This window comes from Haliotis rubra, unplaced genomic scaffold (genome assembly GCF_003918875.1).
Source record: "Haliotis rubra isolate DU_JTF1 unplaced genomic scaffold, ASM391887v1 Scf630, whole genome shotgun sequence".
In the NCBI taxonomy this organism is placed as follows: domain Eukaryota; kingdom Metazoa; phylum Mollusca; class Gastropoda; order Lepetellida; family Haliotidae; genus Haliotis; species Haliotis rubra.
Window position 1 is genome coordinate 124,274 of NW_025767336.1, and position 19,575 is coordinate 143,848.

General features: G+C 39.5%; 1 protein-coding gene across 9 annotated transcripts in view; it reads right to left on the bottom strand.

Annotated features, from left to right (window-relative positions):
* LOC124256589 overlaps window positions 1–19,088 on the bottom strand; it is a 34,670-nt gene extending 15,582 nt beyond the window's left edge. For 6 of the 9 annotated variants that reach the window (XM_046690564.1, XM_046690563.1, XM_046690561.1 and 3 more), the window contains exons 1-5: window positions 18,935–19,087; window positions 8,670–8,720; window positions 7,443–7,727; window positions 6,567–6,602; window positions 5,639–5,753 (exon numbers count right to left, since the gene is read on the bottom strand). In XM_046690564.1, the coding sequence (XP_046546520.1) occupies window positions 5,639–5,753; window positions 6,567–6,602; window positions 7,443–7,727; window positions 8,670–8,703 (470 nt within the window). In that variant the 5' untranslated portion in view covers window positions 8,704–8,720; window positions 18,935–19,087. Of the gene's footprint in view, window positions 1–5,638; window positions 5,754–6,566; window positions 6,603–7,442; window positions 7,728–8,669; window positions 8,721–18,934 lie in introns of all 9 variants that reach the window. The other 3 variants (XM_046690565.1, XM_046690560.1, XM_046690566.1) reach the window with 2 other exon arrangements.
* Between the last annotated feature and the right edge of the window lie 487 nt (window positions 19,089–19,575).

A 19,575-nucleotide genomic window follows, 5' to 3' on the forward strand; every position in this document is an offset into this window, starting at 1 on the left:
AGTTACTGATGTACATATAGAACATACATTGGCTCAATATCCAACTGTCGTTATATGTAAGTATAGATAGTTACTGATGTACATATAGAAGATACAGTTGCTCAATATCCAACTGTCGTCACATGTAAGTATAGGTAGTTACTGATGTACATATAGAAGATACAGTTGCTCAATATCCAACTGTCGTCACATGTAAGTATGGGTAGTTACTGATGTACCTATAGAACATACAGTTGCTCAATATCCAACTGTCGTCACATGTAAGTATAGGTAGTTACTGATGTACATATAGAACATACAGTTGCTCAATATCCAACTGTCGTCACATGTAAGTATAGGTAGTTACTGATGTACATATAGAACATACAGTTGCTCAATATCCAACTGTCGTCACATGTAAGTATGGGTAGTTACTGATGTACCTATAGAACATACAGTTGCTCAATATCCAACTGTCGTCACATGTAAGTATAGGTAGTTACTGATGTACATATAGAACATACAGTAGCTCAATATCCAACTGTCGTCACATGTAAGTATAGGTAGTTACTGATGTACCTATAGAACATACAGTTGCTCAATATCCAACTGTCGTCACATGTAAGTATGGGTAGTTACTGATGTACATATAGAACATACAGTTGCTCAATATCCAACTGTCGTCACATGTAAGTATAGGTAGTTACTGATGTACATATAGAACATACAGTTGCTCAATATCCAACTGTCGTCACATGTAAGTATAGGTAGTTACTGATGTACCTATAGAACATACAGTTGCTCAATATCCAACTGTCGTCACATGTAAGTATGGGTAGTTACTGATGTACATATAGAACATACAGTTGCTCAATATCCAACTGTCGTCACATGTAAGTATAGGTAGTTACTGATGTACATATAGAACATACAGTTGCTCAATATCCAACTGTCGTCACATGTAAGTATAGGTAGTTACTGATGTACCTATAGAACATACAGTTGCTCAATATCCAACTGTCGTCACATGTAAGTATAGGTAGTTACTGATGTACATATAGAACATACAGTTGCTCAATATCCAACTGTCGTCACATGTAAGTATAGGTAGTTACTGATGTACCTATAGAACATACAGTTGCTCAATATCCAACTGTCGTCACATGTAAGTATAGGTAGTTACTGATGTACCTATAGAACATACAGTTGCTCAATATCCAACTGTCGTCACATGTAAGTATAGGTAGTTACTGATGTACATATAGAACATACAGTAGCTCAATATCCAACTGTCGTCACATGTAAGTATAGGTAGTTACTGATGTACCTATAGAACATACAGTTGCTCAATATCCAACTGTCGTCACATGTAAGTATGGGTAGTTACTGGTGTACATATAGAACATACAGTTGCTCAATATCCAACTGTCGTCACATGTAAGTATAGGTAGTTACTGATGTACATTTAAAACATACATTTGCTCAATATCCAACTGTCGTCACATGTAAGTATAGGTAGTTACTGGTGTACCTATAGAACATACAGTTGCTCAATATCCAACTGTCGTCACATGTAAGTATGGGTAGTTACTGATGTACATATAGAACATACAGTTGCTCAATATCCAACTGTCGTCACATGTAAGTATGGGTAGTTACTGATGTACATATAGAACATACACTTGCTCAATATCCAACTGTCGTAACATGTAAGTATGGGTAGTTACTGATGTACATATAGAACATACAGTTGCTCAATATCCAACTGTCGTCACATTTGTGACGTCTACTCTCTAAACTGTGCCGGTCAGTACATCAGTCCGCCTCGGCCACCTGACTTAAACTGACAAAAAACAACAGGGTAGTGTCATATTGTAATGTGGTACCTTCTAACATCCTGAACGGATATCAGTGAGTGAGTGAGTGAGTCAAAATTTAACGTCACATCGGCAATATTTCAGCCATATCGTGACGAGATCATTTGATATTGAAACGAAATACATCTATATCATAAAAACCTGCCTACGGAGGACAGTAAAACAACTAGAATATCACAGTTAGACATGTAAAACTAGTAATTAAATCTAAAATATTTGAATTATAGTTGACAACACAATATAAAAATAGGCTATATACCGCCAACAGCTGAGGGGAGATCACCTTACTAGAGACCATGGGGACTTACAGTACTTTTGCTTCCTGCATGGACCCTAGCTGGATTTACACCATCCCTTCAGCTATTAGCAATTTTAGAAAATCTAGCCACAAATTAAACGAACAGATATTCTACGATTAAAATGGTAGTAGGTTTAAATCCACTTCGAATGTATTGGGACTTACGTACCCTCTCCGGAGGACAATAATTTTACAGTACTTTAACCCCTTTGAGGGTACAGCCACTGACAATCTAAGTTGCTAATCTAAACTACGTATCTTTAAAATACATCTATCTACAGAACATATTAATCAAAATTCATTAATCAAATCAATTTCTTTTAAAAACCAAGAATTAAATGAACATGAACAGTGTTAAAAAGATCCTTAACAGTTTTAACATTGAAATAGTTATCCCTTATGATGGAGAATTCGACACAGTCAAGCAGGAGATGCTTGACTGTGACTCTCTCATCACAAGGGATACAAAACGGAGGATCTTCACCTTTCAACAAGTATTTGTGAGTATACCTTGTATGGCCAATGCGACATCGTCGCATAATGACCTCCTCAAATCTGGACTGACAACCCAAGTGAGTGTAACCAATATAAGGTTTTATTTCATGTAATTTGTTAATACCTACTTGGGTGTCCCACTTCTTCTGCATCAGATCACGGATGTAAGTTCTAATGCTAGCTTTGTAATCAGAGTATGGAATAAGAAGTGGTGTCACAGATTTGTTGAGTGCTGCCTTAGCAGCAAGATCAGCCATAGTATTCCCAGAAATGCCAACGTGGCTGGGTAACCAACAAAAGACGATGTCGCATTGGCCAGTAGCAAGCTCATTATACAATTCAATAATTTCTAATAAAAGTGGATGTTAACAAGAAATATTTTTAATAGCCTGAAGACACGAAAGCGAATCAGAAAAGATGATGTATTGTTTATATTTACGGTGGTTATTGATATATCTAAGAGCTGTTAATATAGCGTGAGCTTCCGCTGTGAAAATAGAACTGTTATTTGGTAATCGAGAAGATATTGTTCTGGATCCAATGACAGTGGCACAAGCAACCGCGCCACCATCCTTGGACCCATCCGTAAATAAGGATTTGTACGTATTATGTTTATTTTTTAATTGATTATATTCTTGATTATAGTGTAATTCATTTGTTTCCGATTTTTTAAATGTTGTTAGTGTTAGGTCAACTTCTGGTGTAACTAACTGCCAAGGAGGAGAAGAAAACAGACGGGAAGAAGATATATTGTCTAGCTCAATACCAGCAGCAGAAATGAAAGGTTTGACTCTTAGTCCCAGAGGCGGAACAAGAGAAGACCTTTTATTGTATAGATCCTCATAAAGAGGATTAAAAACACAGTGAAATGCAGGGTTAGACTCGTGAGAATATAATTTGGTTATATACTGTAAGGATAATTTTATACGGCGTTAGAGAAGGCTCATCAGCCTCAACGTACAGACTGTCAATAGGAGAAGTTGTGAAAGACCCAAGACAAAGTCTTAGACCCTGGTGATGAATTGAATCAAGTATTTTGAGATTGCTTTTACAGGCTCCACCATAAGCGATGCAGCTGTAATCAAGTTTCGACCGGATGAGAGATCTTTATAGGTGCAGTAGGGTAGTTTGATCCCCACCCCACTTACAATTTGAAACGACTTTTAACAGATCAAGTGCCTTTAGGCATTTGGCTTTAAGAGATTTAATGTGTGGCAGAAAAGTTGAATGTGAGTCGAAAATAAGACCCAAGAACTTGGCCTCCTTTACACTTTGATAGGGGTGCCATTTAAAAATAATTCTGGATCTTTATGCGGTTTATATTTTCTGCAGAAATGTATACAATTAGTTTTTGCTATAGAAAATTTAAGTGACCATTTGTCGATTTTATTGAGACAAAGTTGTAATTGTCTCTCTATTGTATGCATATTTCTACCTCTACAAGAAACATTAAAATCATCCACAAATAGTGATCCATCAACTGAATCACTTAAAACCTTTGAAAGGCTATTTATCTTAATGCTAAATAAAGTCACAGACAAAATACTGCCCTGTGGAACACCTTGGTCTTGATTAAAGAAGTCTGACAAGGTTGATCCCACACGAACTTGAAACTGTCTGTCGGATAAAAAATTAGTTATAAATTGAGGCAAGCGACCTCTCAACCTAAAAGCTTGTAAATCTTTTAAAATACCATGCTTCCAAGTGGTGTCATAAGCTTTTTCCAGATCAAAAAAGATGGATACAGCATGTTGTTTTTTAATAAAATAATTTATAACAAATGATTCCAAACGAACCAAGTGGTCAACAGTACCTCGGTCTCTACGGAAACCACATTGTATATCAGTGATTTGATTGTTGGTTTCTAAAAACCAAACTAAGCGATTATTGACCATTCGCTCCATGGTTTTACAAACACAGCTAGTTAAGGAAATAGGTTGATAATTATATGGATCTGTATGATCCCTGCCAGGCTTTGGGATAGGAACAACTATGGCGTTTCGCCATGAAGGAGGAAAATTTTCCGCTGTCCAAATATGGTCAAAAATGTTTAGTAAAGTTTCAAGACAAGATTCAGGCAAGTGTTTTAAGAGTTGGTAGTGCATATTATCAGGTCCTGTTGCAGTATCATGAGCTTGTGATAAAGCAGTGTGAAGTTCTTGTAGTGAAAATACCTCATTATAATCTTCACCATTATCAGATTGAAAATTTATTGTTTTCTTTTCTTGTTGTGTTTGATAAACCTGAAATTTTGGATTATAATTTGAGGAGGACGAATGTTTAGCCAAAGTTTCACCTAACATGTTTGCAATATCAGATTTTTCAGTTAGTATGTCAGTATCATCTTTGAGATGCTGAATACCACTAGATTTGGAACCCTTGCCTTTGATTTTTTGGATCATATTCCATACCCTTGACATAGGAGTACGGGAATTTATTTTGGAAACGTATTTTTCCAAGTATGACGCTTAATGTGCTTGAACATTCGGCGAGCCTTAGCATAACTGATTTTTACATTATTTAAGTTATGTACTGTAGGATGGCTGCGAAAATATTTCTCGGCTTTCTTCCTACTTTTCCTAGCCTGTTTGCATTCGTCATTAAACCATGGCTTACGTATGTGTGGGTTTACAGAGGACTTAGGAATAGTATCATCAACTATATGTCTTAGTTTGTCAGAGAACAATTGAATTGGAACAAAAACATCCATGAAACGGATATCAGATGTTGACACGGGATGACAGTTGATGCCTTGTGGTTCAAGATGATGCCTCATATTGCTAGGTAAAGCTAAATGATGCTAGGTGAAGCAAGGTACAAGATGTTGCCACATAATGCTAGGTAAGGCTAAATGATGCTAGGTGAAGCAAGGTACAAGATGATGCCAGGTAGCATATCATCCCGATGCGGTCTCTGTTTAGGGTAAGTCTAATATGTACATCTATCTGTGATGTGTAAGTGAGACTTCCTGTGTCAGATATACACTTACAGTATGAACACCACCACAGCGATGACAACCAAGAGGAGGAATACAGGGACAAGGATGGCAGCCAGGTTCGGGGTTTCTGTGGGGGTTGACGCAGGCGGTATTGTCGTCGACGTATCTGTTGCAAAGTACAGTAACAAATACTTTTGTGAGACGAATAAGAACGATTTAGCAATTTCAAACACGTTTTTATGTATTTTTCTTTTCATTTTGTTTGTTGTTTAAAGCCACATTCCGCTATATTCCAGCAACATAGCGGCAACCTGTGAGAACAATGCAGTGTGCTTCAGACGTGAAGGATCAAACCCGACTCCGAGGTTTTCATCCAACTTATGAACCGTCCGAAGACATACTTTAGATATAATTTTGAATATTCGATAATTACTAATGAAATCAACTGGGATGCGAAATGCGCGCGGTCTGACCGTGCTACCCGTGTCCTGCACGTGCGCTGCCCTCACTTTCCGTCTTGTGAGGAGCACACTGTTTATACTGACAAACAATCTCATTCTTCACACCGATCATTCGTAGCTCAGTGGATAAAACTGCCAAACTAATAAGTGAAGGGTCGCAGGTTCGAAACAAGGCATCGGCACTATTTATTGGAAGTCTTCAATAATGTGATATTTTACAACCGTATTTAGTGATAGCAAGTCAATGTTATATGAATCCCGTTGAGGTTTGTTTAGTCGGTAAAAGCAGAACCTGGCGAGACAATAAGAGTGACGTCATTGGAGGTTTAGAAAATTCAACATCATCACGATCGGTCTACGGAATTTGGGACACGATGACATGTGTCAACCGACTCTGGCCACCCGATCTAACGGCCTTACGGCAACCATGCTTTGCCGGTGACCAATCCTAACTCAGATCTTTGCGGAGAAAATGGTTTTATTGTTTTCATCCAGGTTTCTGACTGCTCTGTACGCACGTGTGGTGACTTCCCCGGAAGGTGGCGCTGACGTGCCTGCGGAAACACAGATGAAGCCAACTTTATTTTCTAAACATATATTCCACACCTTACGACCTTATTTACTTTGTAGTTTGATTTCTGATCATTTGAAAACTACAGGAGTTCAAAGAGATACTTTCACATAAATATAATTATAACTGATATAATACCAACTGGGGGAAAATACCATGGTTATTCTAATCAAACATCCCACATAAAGTTTCGACTTCATCGCCATTTTACATTTGGTTGATTGTAGCGATGCCTCGTCTGATCAACTTCCATCCCGAAAGATACAACGGGTGTAAGGATACAATGTGGATACAACGGGTGTAAACATACAATGTGGATACAACGGGTGTAAATATACAATGTGGATACACATTCGTCTAAGATCTGATCCAAAACTACATATTTGTTGAGATGATATTACTGAAGATCTGACATTCTTTGTAATGCGGCGCTGTGTTTTTGTCCATCTCTATGTAAACAATCGTGTCTGGACCAGACAAACAGAGATTGATAGCTTGAGCATCGATATTCACACTAGGGACACGGTTATATCCATAAACGATATCCTTTTGTAGGTTATTTCGACAAGCACAGGATGCTTAAGACCAGTTCTAAAGCGAAACGTTATGTTAAGATGTGACAAATCAGTAAGGTTTTACACATTGGTATTGATGCTGATTAATATTGCAACAGAACACATCCAAAAGCATATTTTGTCTAAATTGCAATGGGTTTTACTTCTTCAAAGAAAGGATCGTCGCTATTCTGTTTGGTTAGATACAAAATCAACGGTTTTGTGTAGATACATTAAAAATTAAATTGTAAATCAGATTGGTTACAAACCTAGAGGAGTGTTGCAAAAGTCTCCTGTGTAGTTCCCACTACATCCATGCGTGCACATGCCAGTTTGACGATTACAGATGTTTCCCGCGCAGTTCTTGCTGCAGGCTTTGTCACAGAGATCTTCAAACCAGCCAGGAACACAGCCTTCAGAACACCTCCCTGTGTCCTTATGGCAGTGGATGAGCTGCCTGTTGGGGTCTGGCATACAGGATTGAGGGCAGACTTTGCTGCAGGCTTCTCCATACTTCCCCCAGTCACAGTTTATCTGGCCGTATGTTTCAAACGCTAAAATAGTGCAAAACAAGACAAGTCAAGAAGAAATTCAAGACATCTTCAGTGAAGGCAAACCGGATGGTCTTATATTATGTCTACTATCATGTCTAATCCTTACAGGCCAATAAAAACAACACACGAAATATGTGCAGCAAGATCAAAACTGTGGAACATTGCACTTGTGTTTTCTTGTTGTTTAACACCACACCCAGTAATGTTCCAGCTATATGGCGGCGGTCTGTATATAATCAAGTCTGGACCAAACAATCCAGCGAGCAGCTGCAAACACAACTGGTAAGATGACATGTGACAGCCACGTCAGTGAGCCTGACTACCCGATCCCGTTAGTCGGTCTCCTTCGACAAGCATAGGTTGCTGACGATCAATTTTAACCAGGGTCTTGACGGGTCGCCACATGTCGTTTCTGCATATGTGCCTGCATGCCATCACATTGTTTATATGAGACGGGTTTAAAGTATTCAGTGCGTTGGGGTATCCTAGTGTTTCAAACTTTCGTTCCTCACACCAAAGTTCTAGGTTCGTGATTACACAATACCATTTAGAAAGTGGTCAAATGCAACATATGTTATATTTGGGATTAAACTTTCTTAGTGAAGTACAAATTCTAGTACTTTTTTAAGTTGAGCCCCATCCGGGATTCGAACGCACACCCTCAGAGTCAGGCACCTAAAGTGGTGGGTTAGGCGGCTGACTTTGTGTTGCATCTAGATTCATGTGATACAATGTGTGAAGCCCATATCTGGTGTCCCTGTTGTACCATTGCTGGAATATTACATTCAAGAACATTACTCCTGCTGCCTCACTCATGCATCTCATTCATTCATACCCTTCAGCAGCCCAGCGTGTCCCCGGACGTGATATTGTCGGCATATTGCTACAACCGGCGTTAACGGTTTGTGACTACCAAACTCAGCCACTTCCTCTAATACTCACAGACTATCAACAGAATAAGGCTGATGATTATCATGGCTCGGGTAGCTGGAGCTGCAAAGTAAAACAGATGTATTCAACTGCCATGGTTGGTAGACTAGGATATGGTATTTAGTTAGTTTATCATTTTAAGAATATAGCTACTTTAACATTTTTTTTATACAGTTGGTTTATCATTTTAATTAAAAATATTATCATTTTATTTTTATTGCTACTTTCTCATTTTAATGACATCTGTCATGTCTTACCTGCTGTAACATCATCTACATGATGATATGATATAAATATTTTGTATACTCACTATCACGATGCAGTGATATATATTATCCCCATTCGCCCCGTCTCGCATATCGCAATATACGAGCCGGTACAGGCCAAAGAGACGATGGCTGAGAAGGCCTACGAAAAGCCAACATTGACAATGTTATGTCATTTTCCATTGGTTGCTATTTTTAGACGGCCGCGCTGTCCTTCATCGGAAGACGTCCAAAACACATTTTGTATCGTTTTCAAAAATCGGTCATGCAGGCGCTTGAAAGACCTTTGAAAATATAAATTGTTCTTATTTTCTGGAAACTTCTTTTTCAAAATCTTACTTTCTGTTATTGTACATATTTGATATCAATATTCACGAAAAATAATAGTAAACGTAAATATTCGTTTTATTTGCGTGAAAGGATCGTCGCTTTTAAATGCACACCCTAATTTCCCTATGCGACAAAGTTTTTTATTATAAGCTTGTCAGAAAACTGTGAGCGAATAAAATCATCTCTGATGTATGAACGACACAAATATGCAGGTAATTTATACATGTGGACATCGGTCGAGCCACGCATACAAATTAAATCTCGTATTGCAAATATTCTAAACTTTCCTCGCGGATGACGTTAGAAAGGTATGTGTGTCTTAGAGTGGGTAGGTGTGCCAACACTGGCACAAAATCAGTAGTAAGGCGGAAAATGAATTTATAATATTTTGTGGCGATATATAAGTATTGAATTATTCACTTAGAAAATGCTGAATGTGTCCTGAAGACACTTTAGTACAGCAACAAGAAAACTTTTGATGCGATGCATCAACACCGCGGCAAACTCTTTGTTCATCAATTTTCACCAAATATTAAATCAACATGGGTAGGCTTTTTAAGCCAATATGGTCTTGTCATCAATACAAAGTGGTTATATGAAATTGAGCAATATAGATAAGGTGTGAAAACGAAGGCGGAGCAAACTCTACTTGTTTAAAATGTAAACAAATCATCACAATTCAGATCTTACACTGTGTAGTTTATAGATTTATGAACGTTTGATAATTAGTTGGTTTGAACATACTTTTAATAGGAAATTGACAATGTTGGTGTTGTATACAAAACCTCGTACCTTTAGACAAGTGTCAGCAGATCTAAATGTATTCTACATCTGAACATAATGTTATAGTCGGAGGACCGTAGATCCAATGCAACGTTCACTTTTCAGATCCTATGAAACTGCGTCACAAAATACTTCCGCATCCAGTGGTATTATTTTCAGTAATTTCATTACATTTGAAGATATGGCTAGTACTCTATTAATAATGATGCAAACTTAGTCAAAATACATCTACACTAACAGGAGAATATGGGAATGTAAGAACTAAATTATATATTATCAGATAGGGCCATCCAAATCGCTATTACATGCTTTCTCATGTAGTACTTTGTCATATTTTCTTATGAATTGTGCAACTATCAAAACATATCCGCTCACATTGTGGAACTTTGTACTTGTATAGTTTGGTTCATGGTGAACAAACCATAACGAAAATATAGCGTCCATATCCACAACAAATTCTCTCCAAGTATTCTGAGTTACATTGACCTAGTGTTAAGCATGTGGGAGTTATGACCCCTTATCTTTATACGTGTATGGCCTCTCTGTCGTCGTTTGACGTCATAGAACAAAATCCTTTTTCGACATTTATTGCGAGTCATTTTAAGATTGAGCGTATAACGTTATGCATAAGCACACACACCCATTTCATATATACTTATGTCGTTCAGATATCAGGCTGTATTTTCTTCGCTCACACTTTCCGTAACGATGCCAAATTAAAAAATTCGTAGCACAGTGCTTTCATCAATACACAATCAAAAGCGGAGATATTTACTGCTTTTTAACGCATAACAAAGATTTGGACAACATTTAACAGTGTCTATTTCTCAAACCGCCGAGGTAGGTGCACTTATATTTAATACCAACGGATAGGAAATTTAATATTCTACATTTCTATGTAATTTTATAGCCATACGCAGATCCAGGACCACGTAAGCGCAATTCTCGCACAACGTTCACTTTTCAAGTCTTATGATTCCCAGATCTTTCATCGCGACGGAATCCAGATTGACCAATCCGGATGTGACGTCAAATAAACGAGCAGAGCGTTTTAAATGGCAGCCTATACCGGCTCCTAGCTTTGTCGAACGTTAGCGCGCGCAAAGGGAGCCGGGAACTAACAAAGAAGACCTGAGAAATTTTGAGACAGGTCGAACGTGCTCGACATTCATGTTGTTTTCTAACTATGCAGAAAGTTAGAGCCCCAACTGAACAAACCTACAAGGCGTTCACATGCTATTCCGACCTCCCTGCAAGTGTTGTGTACACAGAGGTATTTGGCAAAAGGGGTTTTCCTCAGTGAAATCGGGGATCTCCATGGAGTATCCCGAGCTAGTGTGTCAAGAATACTCCGCGACACCGCTAGTGCTCTGGCCGTATCTGGACTTGATTAAAAAACCCTGGGTGCCACAGGGACATGTGTCCTTCCTCTTCAACCCTCACTTTGAAGTCCAATAAAATTCTATAATATGTCACGCACACAAATATACTTCAAAGTTTTGTATTCTGCGGGAAATTCCCTGTTTCTTGATACCATCCACTAAAATCTCAGACAAAGCTAAAGTGCTTAAATAACCTTTCAAAATAGGCTTCATCGTAAATGTCGCCATTTTATACACAATACGAAATCACGATTCACAGCATTATTTGCTGTACAGTGTAGACAGTATGTTTTCAAATGTGAAAATCGGATAATTACTGGGAGTACTGAATTTCAAAAATAACATATTAATGATCACTGAAATCAGTTTTTCATGATATCACTAATGATAATCTGAAACGCTGCCGATGAACCTAGAATCGGTTTGGATGTTTTCGAAAATATATTTACACGAACGCCGAAGTGCGCTTTCCGCCATATTGGATAGTGTTTACAAAATCACGTCTCGCAAAGGCCGGTATTGAGTTGTACATCACGTATATTTCATAGTCAGCTGCGACAAATGCATCACTGAATTCCCCATACATTTTAAAATCAAATCACAGTTGGTCTTTGTTACCAATACCAACTGGATATTGGGTGTGAAAACAAACGCTGTGCTCGGAAGACTGCGCTACTGTAGTTTGAAATGTAAACAAAGAAAAATTCCGATTAATACTGCGTAGCAGCCGGCTATTCATTGCTTGCAATGGCTCAATACCTTTAGAATATGTATGGAAAGAGTATCGATCATAGCAAGAAAGAGGAAATTAAAAATAGATACAATGCAATGATTTGATACTTCATAAGAAATTGTCAAAGTTTCCGTGCAGCGTGACGCCATAACAGACGCAAAATCACGCAGAATGACAACGGTAATTATCAGCATTTCTGGCTTCTTCTCTTACTTACAAAGAAAACTTATAACAATACACAGATAGTCAGAGTCACTCTGATTACTTACATTTCATATTTATGTACAAACGATCCCTGAATCAAGGGAATAAGAGTCCTCGCAAAATCCTGTGTACCCTTGTCAGCGGAGCCGCCATTTTGTAAGAAATCGGTCATCGGTTGTGATGTCACACGTCAACATTGTTGTAGTACTACATATTAGGCAATATCTTTGAGGTGAAGGTCGGATGAAAAAAAAGTAAACACAATCGTCCTATCCTTCTGATTACACTTTCAGTACTATGATGTATATTTTGCGTATCATTCAGATATTTTTTCATGAAACCAATTTCAGTACCTACATTTAGCCTTGTTCAATATCATATCATACGTGGATATAGGGTATACGTTTATATTCTTTGAAAGTTTTTGATGGTTTGAATAAAAGTTACAAAAGAAATTGACACATTTAGAGTATCACACCATATTTTAAACCTTTACACAAGTGTTAGTAGATCAAGCGTAGCCATAACTGCAACATTGACTTTAGGTCCTATAGTGTGCAATATTCAATACATTGGGACTAATATTGCAGTTTCATATGAACAAGTTAATGGACAGCGACTTAATTCAAACCTTATAAGTAAAACTGATAATATTAATGGAAATGATTTATACATTTTATCTTGTAATTTTCAATGGAAAATCCAAATAATTCATTTATTGATATTTTTTTACGATGAGATAACCTGTAAATTGAATTAAAAACATAACAGTTGTATTATTATTCAAACTGTATTTCTATTTTGAAATACTTTGGGAATAACAAGATAAGCAGGTGCCCGTTCGGTCTCGATTATGCGTTGCTATGCAACAAAGTAGCTCTTATACAATGTACGACATGGATTTAGGACCGCGTCGTACGACATGGATATGACGTCTTTGTGAAACGGTCGTAAAGGAGGTCGGAAGAGTGGTCGTAAACAAGGTCGTATGGTCTACGACCTGTTTAAATTTATAGGGAGGCAATTTTGTGAAACGCGGGCCTAATTGTGTAGGGATCACGGTGTCCTCCGCCGTGATATAGCTGGAATATTGTTAAAAGCGGCGTAAAACTGAACTCACTCACTCTTGTTAGTTAGTGAATTATCATGTACGCAATGTTTAAGGGTTTTGTCACCAGATACAGTGTGAGGGATCATCACCTCCCAGACAATAAATCCCTGAACCCCTTTCATTACTGAATCTAGACGTGATTTCTTAACACCATTCCTTTTATATGACAGTTTGTAAAACTTAAAGCCCCAAGTACTGTAGGCCTCTCTGCTGCCTAGCACACCTACAAACTCGGGTGTCGAACTGGTAAACACAGAGACCCGGATGGAGCATCCCTCTGTCCAAGGGACATCACTCTGTTCAGAGAACTGCGGGGTATCTGAGGACTTTTGCGTTGTGTTTACCATTGTTACAGGTTAGACAACAACAAATGTGTTCCCATAGACTTCTATAGTAACGTTATGTTTTTTAAAAAGAATGATCAACACCAGTTCCGCAGCAGATTTCACCTACCTGAGAATATGTGTACACTCATTGAGCATAAGTCATGATAATGGAAATTACAGAGCAGAACTACATATTTAAAATTGTCGTCAGTTTTAATTACTGGATGGATGAGCTTTTAAAAACCGTAAAAACATCTTACACTATTTCATCCAATCACAGCTGCCACATGTCGCTCAGGGAGGACGACGTGCATGCGTGTGTATGTGTAGGTGCGGCTGCTTGTACTAGCCCAGACTGAAGTCGGTTTTATAGTGCTAGCCCACTGAGATACCATGCCGCAGTGAAGTATGGATATCCCACTCAGACACATTATACTGACTCCGAACCGACCAGTCCTTGATGTACCCATTAATGCCGTACGCCAGGTAGGGACCAACAAGTACCATATTTTAACGTCTTTTGGTATGACGATTCTGATTTAGTGTAGTGGAACCTGTCAGTATGAGTGAGAGACGATTTGAGTTCACGGCAACCTCCAGGTATATAGGCTGCAGGTAGAACGTCGCCGTCAACTCACTAAAACAACAATAACAACAAAACCAGTGCTGCAGTGCTATGACCAAACCTCAACACTCGCTGAGATTGTCGACATGAATGCTCATATGTTAAACAATTCTGTCAACAAGTTGGGGCAGTCGAATCACAAGTGTCATTCCATGGCATACGTTAACTCACCCCCCCCCCGAAATCACGTCGCACCCGCCAACGTCACGCCTCCTTCACCTCCTGAACAGGCCCATCTCAATCCACACTGTCCAAGCACAAACCCGCTCCTGCTAACCTTAAGCAAACATACCCGTAAGAAAACCATATGTATCTTAAATCAACACCTTCCCACCTGAAAGAAACACATGCAAAACAACCACATCCAGCACTTGTAACCTCAAACTGCTTGTTTTAAAGAAACTGCATAGTTCATTAACTTCACGATTTACATGACCAGATGACACGAAGTGATTTGTTTCAAACGGCGCTTTCAGTTCTGTGAACCAAAGCTTCAAATACATTACCACTTACTTAATAAGTGTGCTAAAGCCTACAACGAAACGTCGATCGAATCTATAACAGTTAAATAGTCCCCTGATAGAGCTTACCATTACCTAGTACACCTACTTCTAAGTGGGTCTCAAAGAAGTTAGAATATTCATGTTCCAGAAAAAACCCCAGCTATACAACCTTGAGATAAAACCAATTTAGAAGGCGTTTATCCGTCAAAAACAAACAGATTTTGCCTTACATTCATCACAAGAGAGAGTGAGGTAAAGTTTTGCGTTGGATCAGCCACATAGCGACGAGCGACACAAGATAACATTATGTATTGTCATATTAGATTGACAGATGACTGCACATTTGTGATGTTGCTCTGTATCAAGCACATGGCCCTATTGTCACCATTTATGGGAGTTTACTACGATGAAACCATGAAGATCCAGGTTAAAATTGATCTTCAGTTACCCATTATGTTCTTAAGGCGGGCGGTGGGTCCTAATGGTTAAGGCGTTCGCTCGTTCCAACGAAGACCCGGATTTGATTCCCCACATAGGAACATTATGTGAAGCCCATTGCTGGTGTTCCCCGCCGTGACATTGCTGGAATGTTGCTAACAGTGACGTTAAACCAAACGCACTGAATCACGTAAGAGGCGACTAACGGAATGGGTAGGTCAGGCTCGGGGACCTAGTTGACACATGTCATTGTATCCCAATTGTGTATAACGATGCTCATGCTGTTGATCACAGGATTGTCTTGTACATACTCAATTAGTTACAGACCGCCGCCAAATAGCTGGAATATTGCTGAAATATCAGACGTACCTACGATGACCAACCATTCAGATACAGTATGAAGGCAATACTAGTTCTACAAAATCTCATATCATAAACAAATACAATCATTTCAACCCGACTTTCACTACACATGTATAGAAATAACATATATCAGAAACGTAATGCACAATCCAACAATATTACAGGCATTCCGCAGTTGTCTTGACCTAGTGATCCAGGCTTCACCATTAACGGCCAATACCTCGAACGCACACGCACACGCACACGCGCACGCACGCACGCAGGCACGCACACTACCCCCAACTCACAGCTACACCTCTTAAACATATCCTGCTGTCTTCTCAAACCCAACTCTCATTATTGTTTAGCCAGCATACAGTCAGGTGAAAGCCTCTAACTACAGTAGTTATAAGACACGCAGTCAAACAGGCCCCGTGTCAAGCCAACAATGTGTCGCTATCTGTGACACGATACTGACGGCTGGGTTTTTCCGTGTCGACCGTATTCCTCGAGAATCCAGCCTGGGTATAGCCCACTCTGTACAGGGGTCACGGCTAGTTTCACTCAGCTGACAAGATCGTTTACCAGCAGGATTGTTCAGGATCAACACTGAAGACTATTCAGACAAATAATTCATACCACTAACCCTCTTTACATCATTCAGATTTGTTTCATTTATGTTCCTTTCGTCGATGAATGGCAACCTTTCATCCCTATGGACGAGTCTATAAATTCCTGTAGAACGAAGTGGCTTTGTTCACCGTATCAGCCCACTCAAAACATGTCTGACATTGCATTGCCGCCATGTCAGGCGATATGTCTGAACGCGGGAGATAGATTGTTTTTTAACGATTTGACCTAGTTAAGAGATAATGTTATGCGAACAGCTAGTTGAGAAGTCAGTGTTTAATGCACCATGCTTAAGCAGGAAGATTGAAGGACTAGCCAGGTAAAAGAGTGCTACATCGACAACTCGAGGCAGAAACAAACAGCCGACTCAGGTATAGCAATGGGTGGTAACACTAATAACTACCAGTTTACCAGTGGTTGATAGAATGAGCGACGTGGTGTAGGATGTGAATATACTTTTACGACGCTTTTAGCCATATTTCCGTAATTTCGCGGAAGGGGACGCCAGAAATGGGCTTCAGATTGTCCCCATTGTATTGCATCGAACCCGGATCTTTGCAGTCATGTGCGAATTACAAGGTTCACCTCCCGTCACTCCAACGACCTCCTCTTTCTCCATCCTCTCTCTCCATCCCCTCTCTCCATTCCAAACATTAAGTAGTAGATGATACAATCAAATCCAGGTAAACCGGACGTTGATAACACCCTCAAATCCAGGTAAATCAGTGGTTGATAACACACTCAAATCCAGGTAAATCAGTGGTTGATAATAAAATCCAGGCGAATCGGTGGTTGATAACACAAGCAAATCCAGATAAATCAGAGGTTAATAACACAACCAAATCCAGGTAAATCAGGGGTTGATAACGACCAAATCCAGGTAAATCAGGGGTTTATAACGACCAAATCCAGATAAATCAGAGGTTGATAACAACCAAATCCAGGTATATCAGGGATTGATAACGACCAAATCCAAGTAAACCAGGGGTTGATAACGACCAAATCCAGATAAATCAGAGGTTGATAACAACCAAATCTCCAGGTACACCAGGGGTTGATAACGACCAAATCCAAGTAAACCAGGGGTTGATAACAACCAAATCCAGATAAATCAGGGGTTGATAACGACCAAATCCAGGTAAATCAGGGGTTGATAACAACCAAATCCAGGTAAATCAGGGGTTGATAACAACCAAATCCAGATAAATCAGAGGTTGATAACAACCAAATCCAGGTAAATCAGGGGTTGATAACGACCAAATCCAGGTAAATCAGGGGTTGATAACGACCAAATCCAGGTAAATCAGGGGTTGATAACGACCAAATCCAGGTGAATCAGAGGTTGATAACATACTCAATTCCAGGTGAATCAGTGGTTTATAACACTATCAAATCCAGCTAATCTCCTGCTAGCTATTGCTACTGTATCCAGTTGTTGACATGATGCGATTGTAAAACCCTGTACGTTTCACTTCCTGTGATTAATCATGTAATGTAATCAGTCTATGTTGTTTGCACTATAAGCGGTGCAGAAAACTACTTGCCAGCAGGATGCTACTTATATCGTCTTTACTGCCCCGGGGATGCTCCGATAATGCAACGGTCAATTCCTCTAACATGCGTGTCACAGTGACCGGGTTCGACTCCTCTCATGGCCACGCTGTAAGAATCCCATTCCTGGTGTTCCCCGCCGTGATACTGCTGGAATGTTGCTAAATGCGGCGAAAAACAGAACTCACTCACTCACTCACTCACTCACTCTGTGTGCTTCACATAATGTAAACTCTAGTATGCAAATCAGATGACTTCCTGGTGTGCATAGCATAACATGCATTTGGTGTAGGGAAAACACAAAAACGTTTATAACCTGTGTTCGTGTTTCACATTTACTATTCAGATGTTTAGGAAGGACTGTGTTTCCTTTGTTTCGTTGGTGGGGAATAGGGCACACACGTATTTGTTTGTTGTATATTTCACAATACGTTCTGATGGGTCGTATGCCATCTGATGTGTTAAAGCGTTAACTTAATAGACCCTGAAGTGATCATTTCCGGTATTTGCCAAAAGGTCACTGGTTTTGGCTGCCACCCTTGTCCCGATAAACCTCCGTTCCTATATACTGGTGATACTTCTAGGAAGTACTGGTCATGAATCAAAGTCCGACTGAAATACTGCAACAAATGTGCACAATGGGGCAGTAATCTGTAGCTGTGCACCTGTGACGAAGGTCAGCGTGACATGGCGATCAACCAGCCATAACAGACATACATGATCAATAGTTAGGTTGGGTGTCGTGTATCATGTTAACAACAGATCGAGTGAGTCTATGCTTATTCCTATTGTTACGACAGTCCACGTTCGGCACCGAGACCTAGATACTAAACACCTGGTCAAATCAAATACAGCCCGGTTGTAATCCAAGAGAGGGAACGACAAGTCTGATCTACTTTCAGCTAGCAGTATACTTGACTGTATATTATGCATCTGACTGTCAACCTTTGTAACAACAGGTCACTGTTATAACATGGAATCTACCTTGTGTTAATGGATACTAATTACAGATTGTACTAATTGCAGATTGTACTAATTACAGATTGTACTCACCACGATGACGATCCGTTTAAGCTTCATTCGTGATGTCTCTTGCCTTGCACTGGGCTGTGTCACGTGACAAGCTAATATGACCCTGCATGCTCCAGGTATGGCTGCCAACCAGTGTCCTCGTCGGGGAAATATATTGTAGCTTCTTTATACCTCTTGTGTTTCATATTTACCGCCGTGATATTGCTGGAATATTGCTAAAAGCGGCGCAAAACTAAACTCAGTCAGTCAGTCAGTGTTTCATATTTTATCATTTAGTTGATATTTCAGATTTGTTATGTTTGTAACGGGTATGATAGCATTGATGCATTGCTACCTGGGTAATCAAATGTACCTTGGATAGGTGGATGGATGGATAGATGGATGTTCCCTCTAATAACATACTCCTTTTGAACTGTGTCGTCCCACATGAAGTAATAACACACGAATGCCTCAATGTCAGTCATGTAGAACCGAAAGAGGCCATGTTTCTTAAAACATCTCATTACTCCAGGTTCTGTTTTAACCCTTTCCACTTAGTTATGTTTGCTGTTATACCTGCCGAACGCTGGTTCAGTCTGTCTGCTCACTGTAGCATCTCCCGCCCCCAGCCTGCTTTCATTGAAACAGACCTGCTCCCCCTGTCTGCTCACTGTATCATCTCC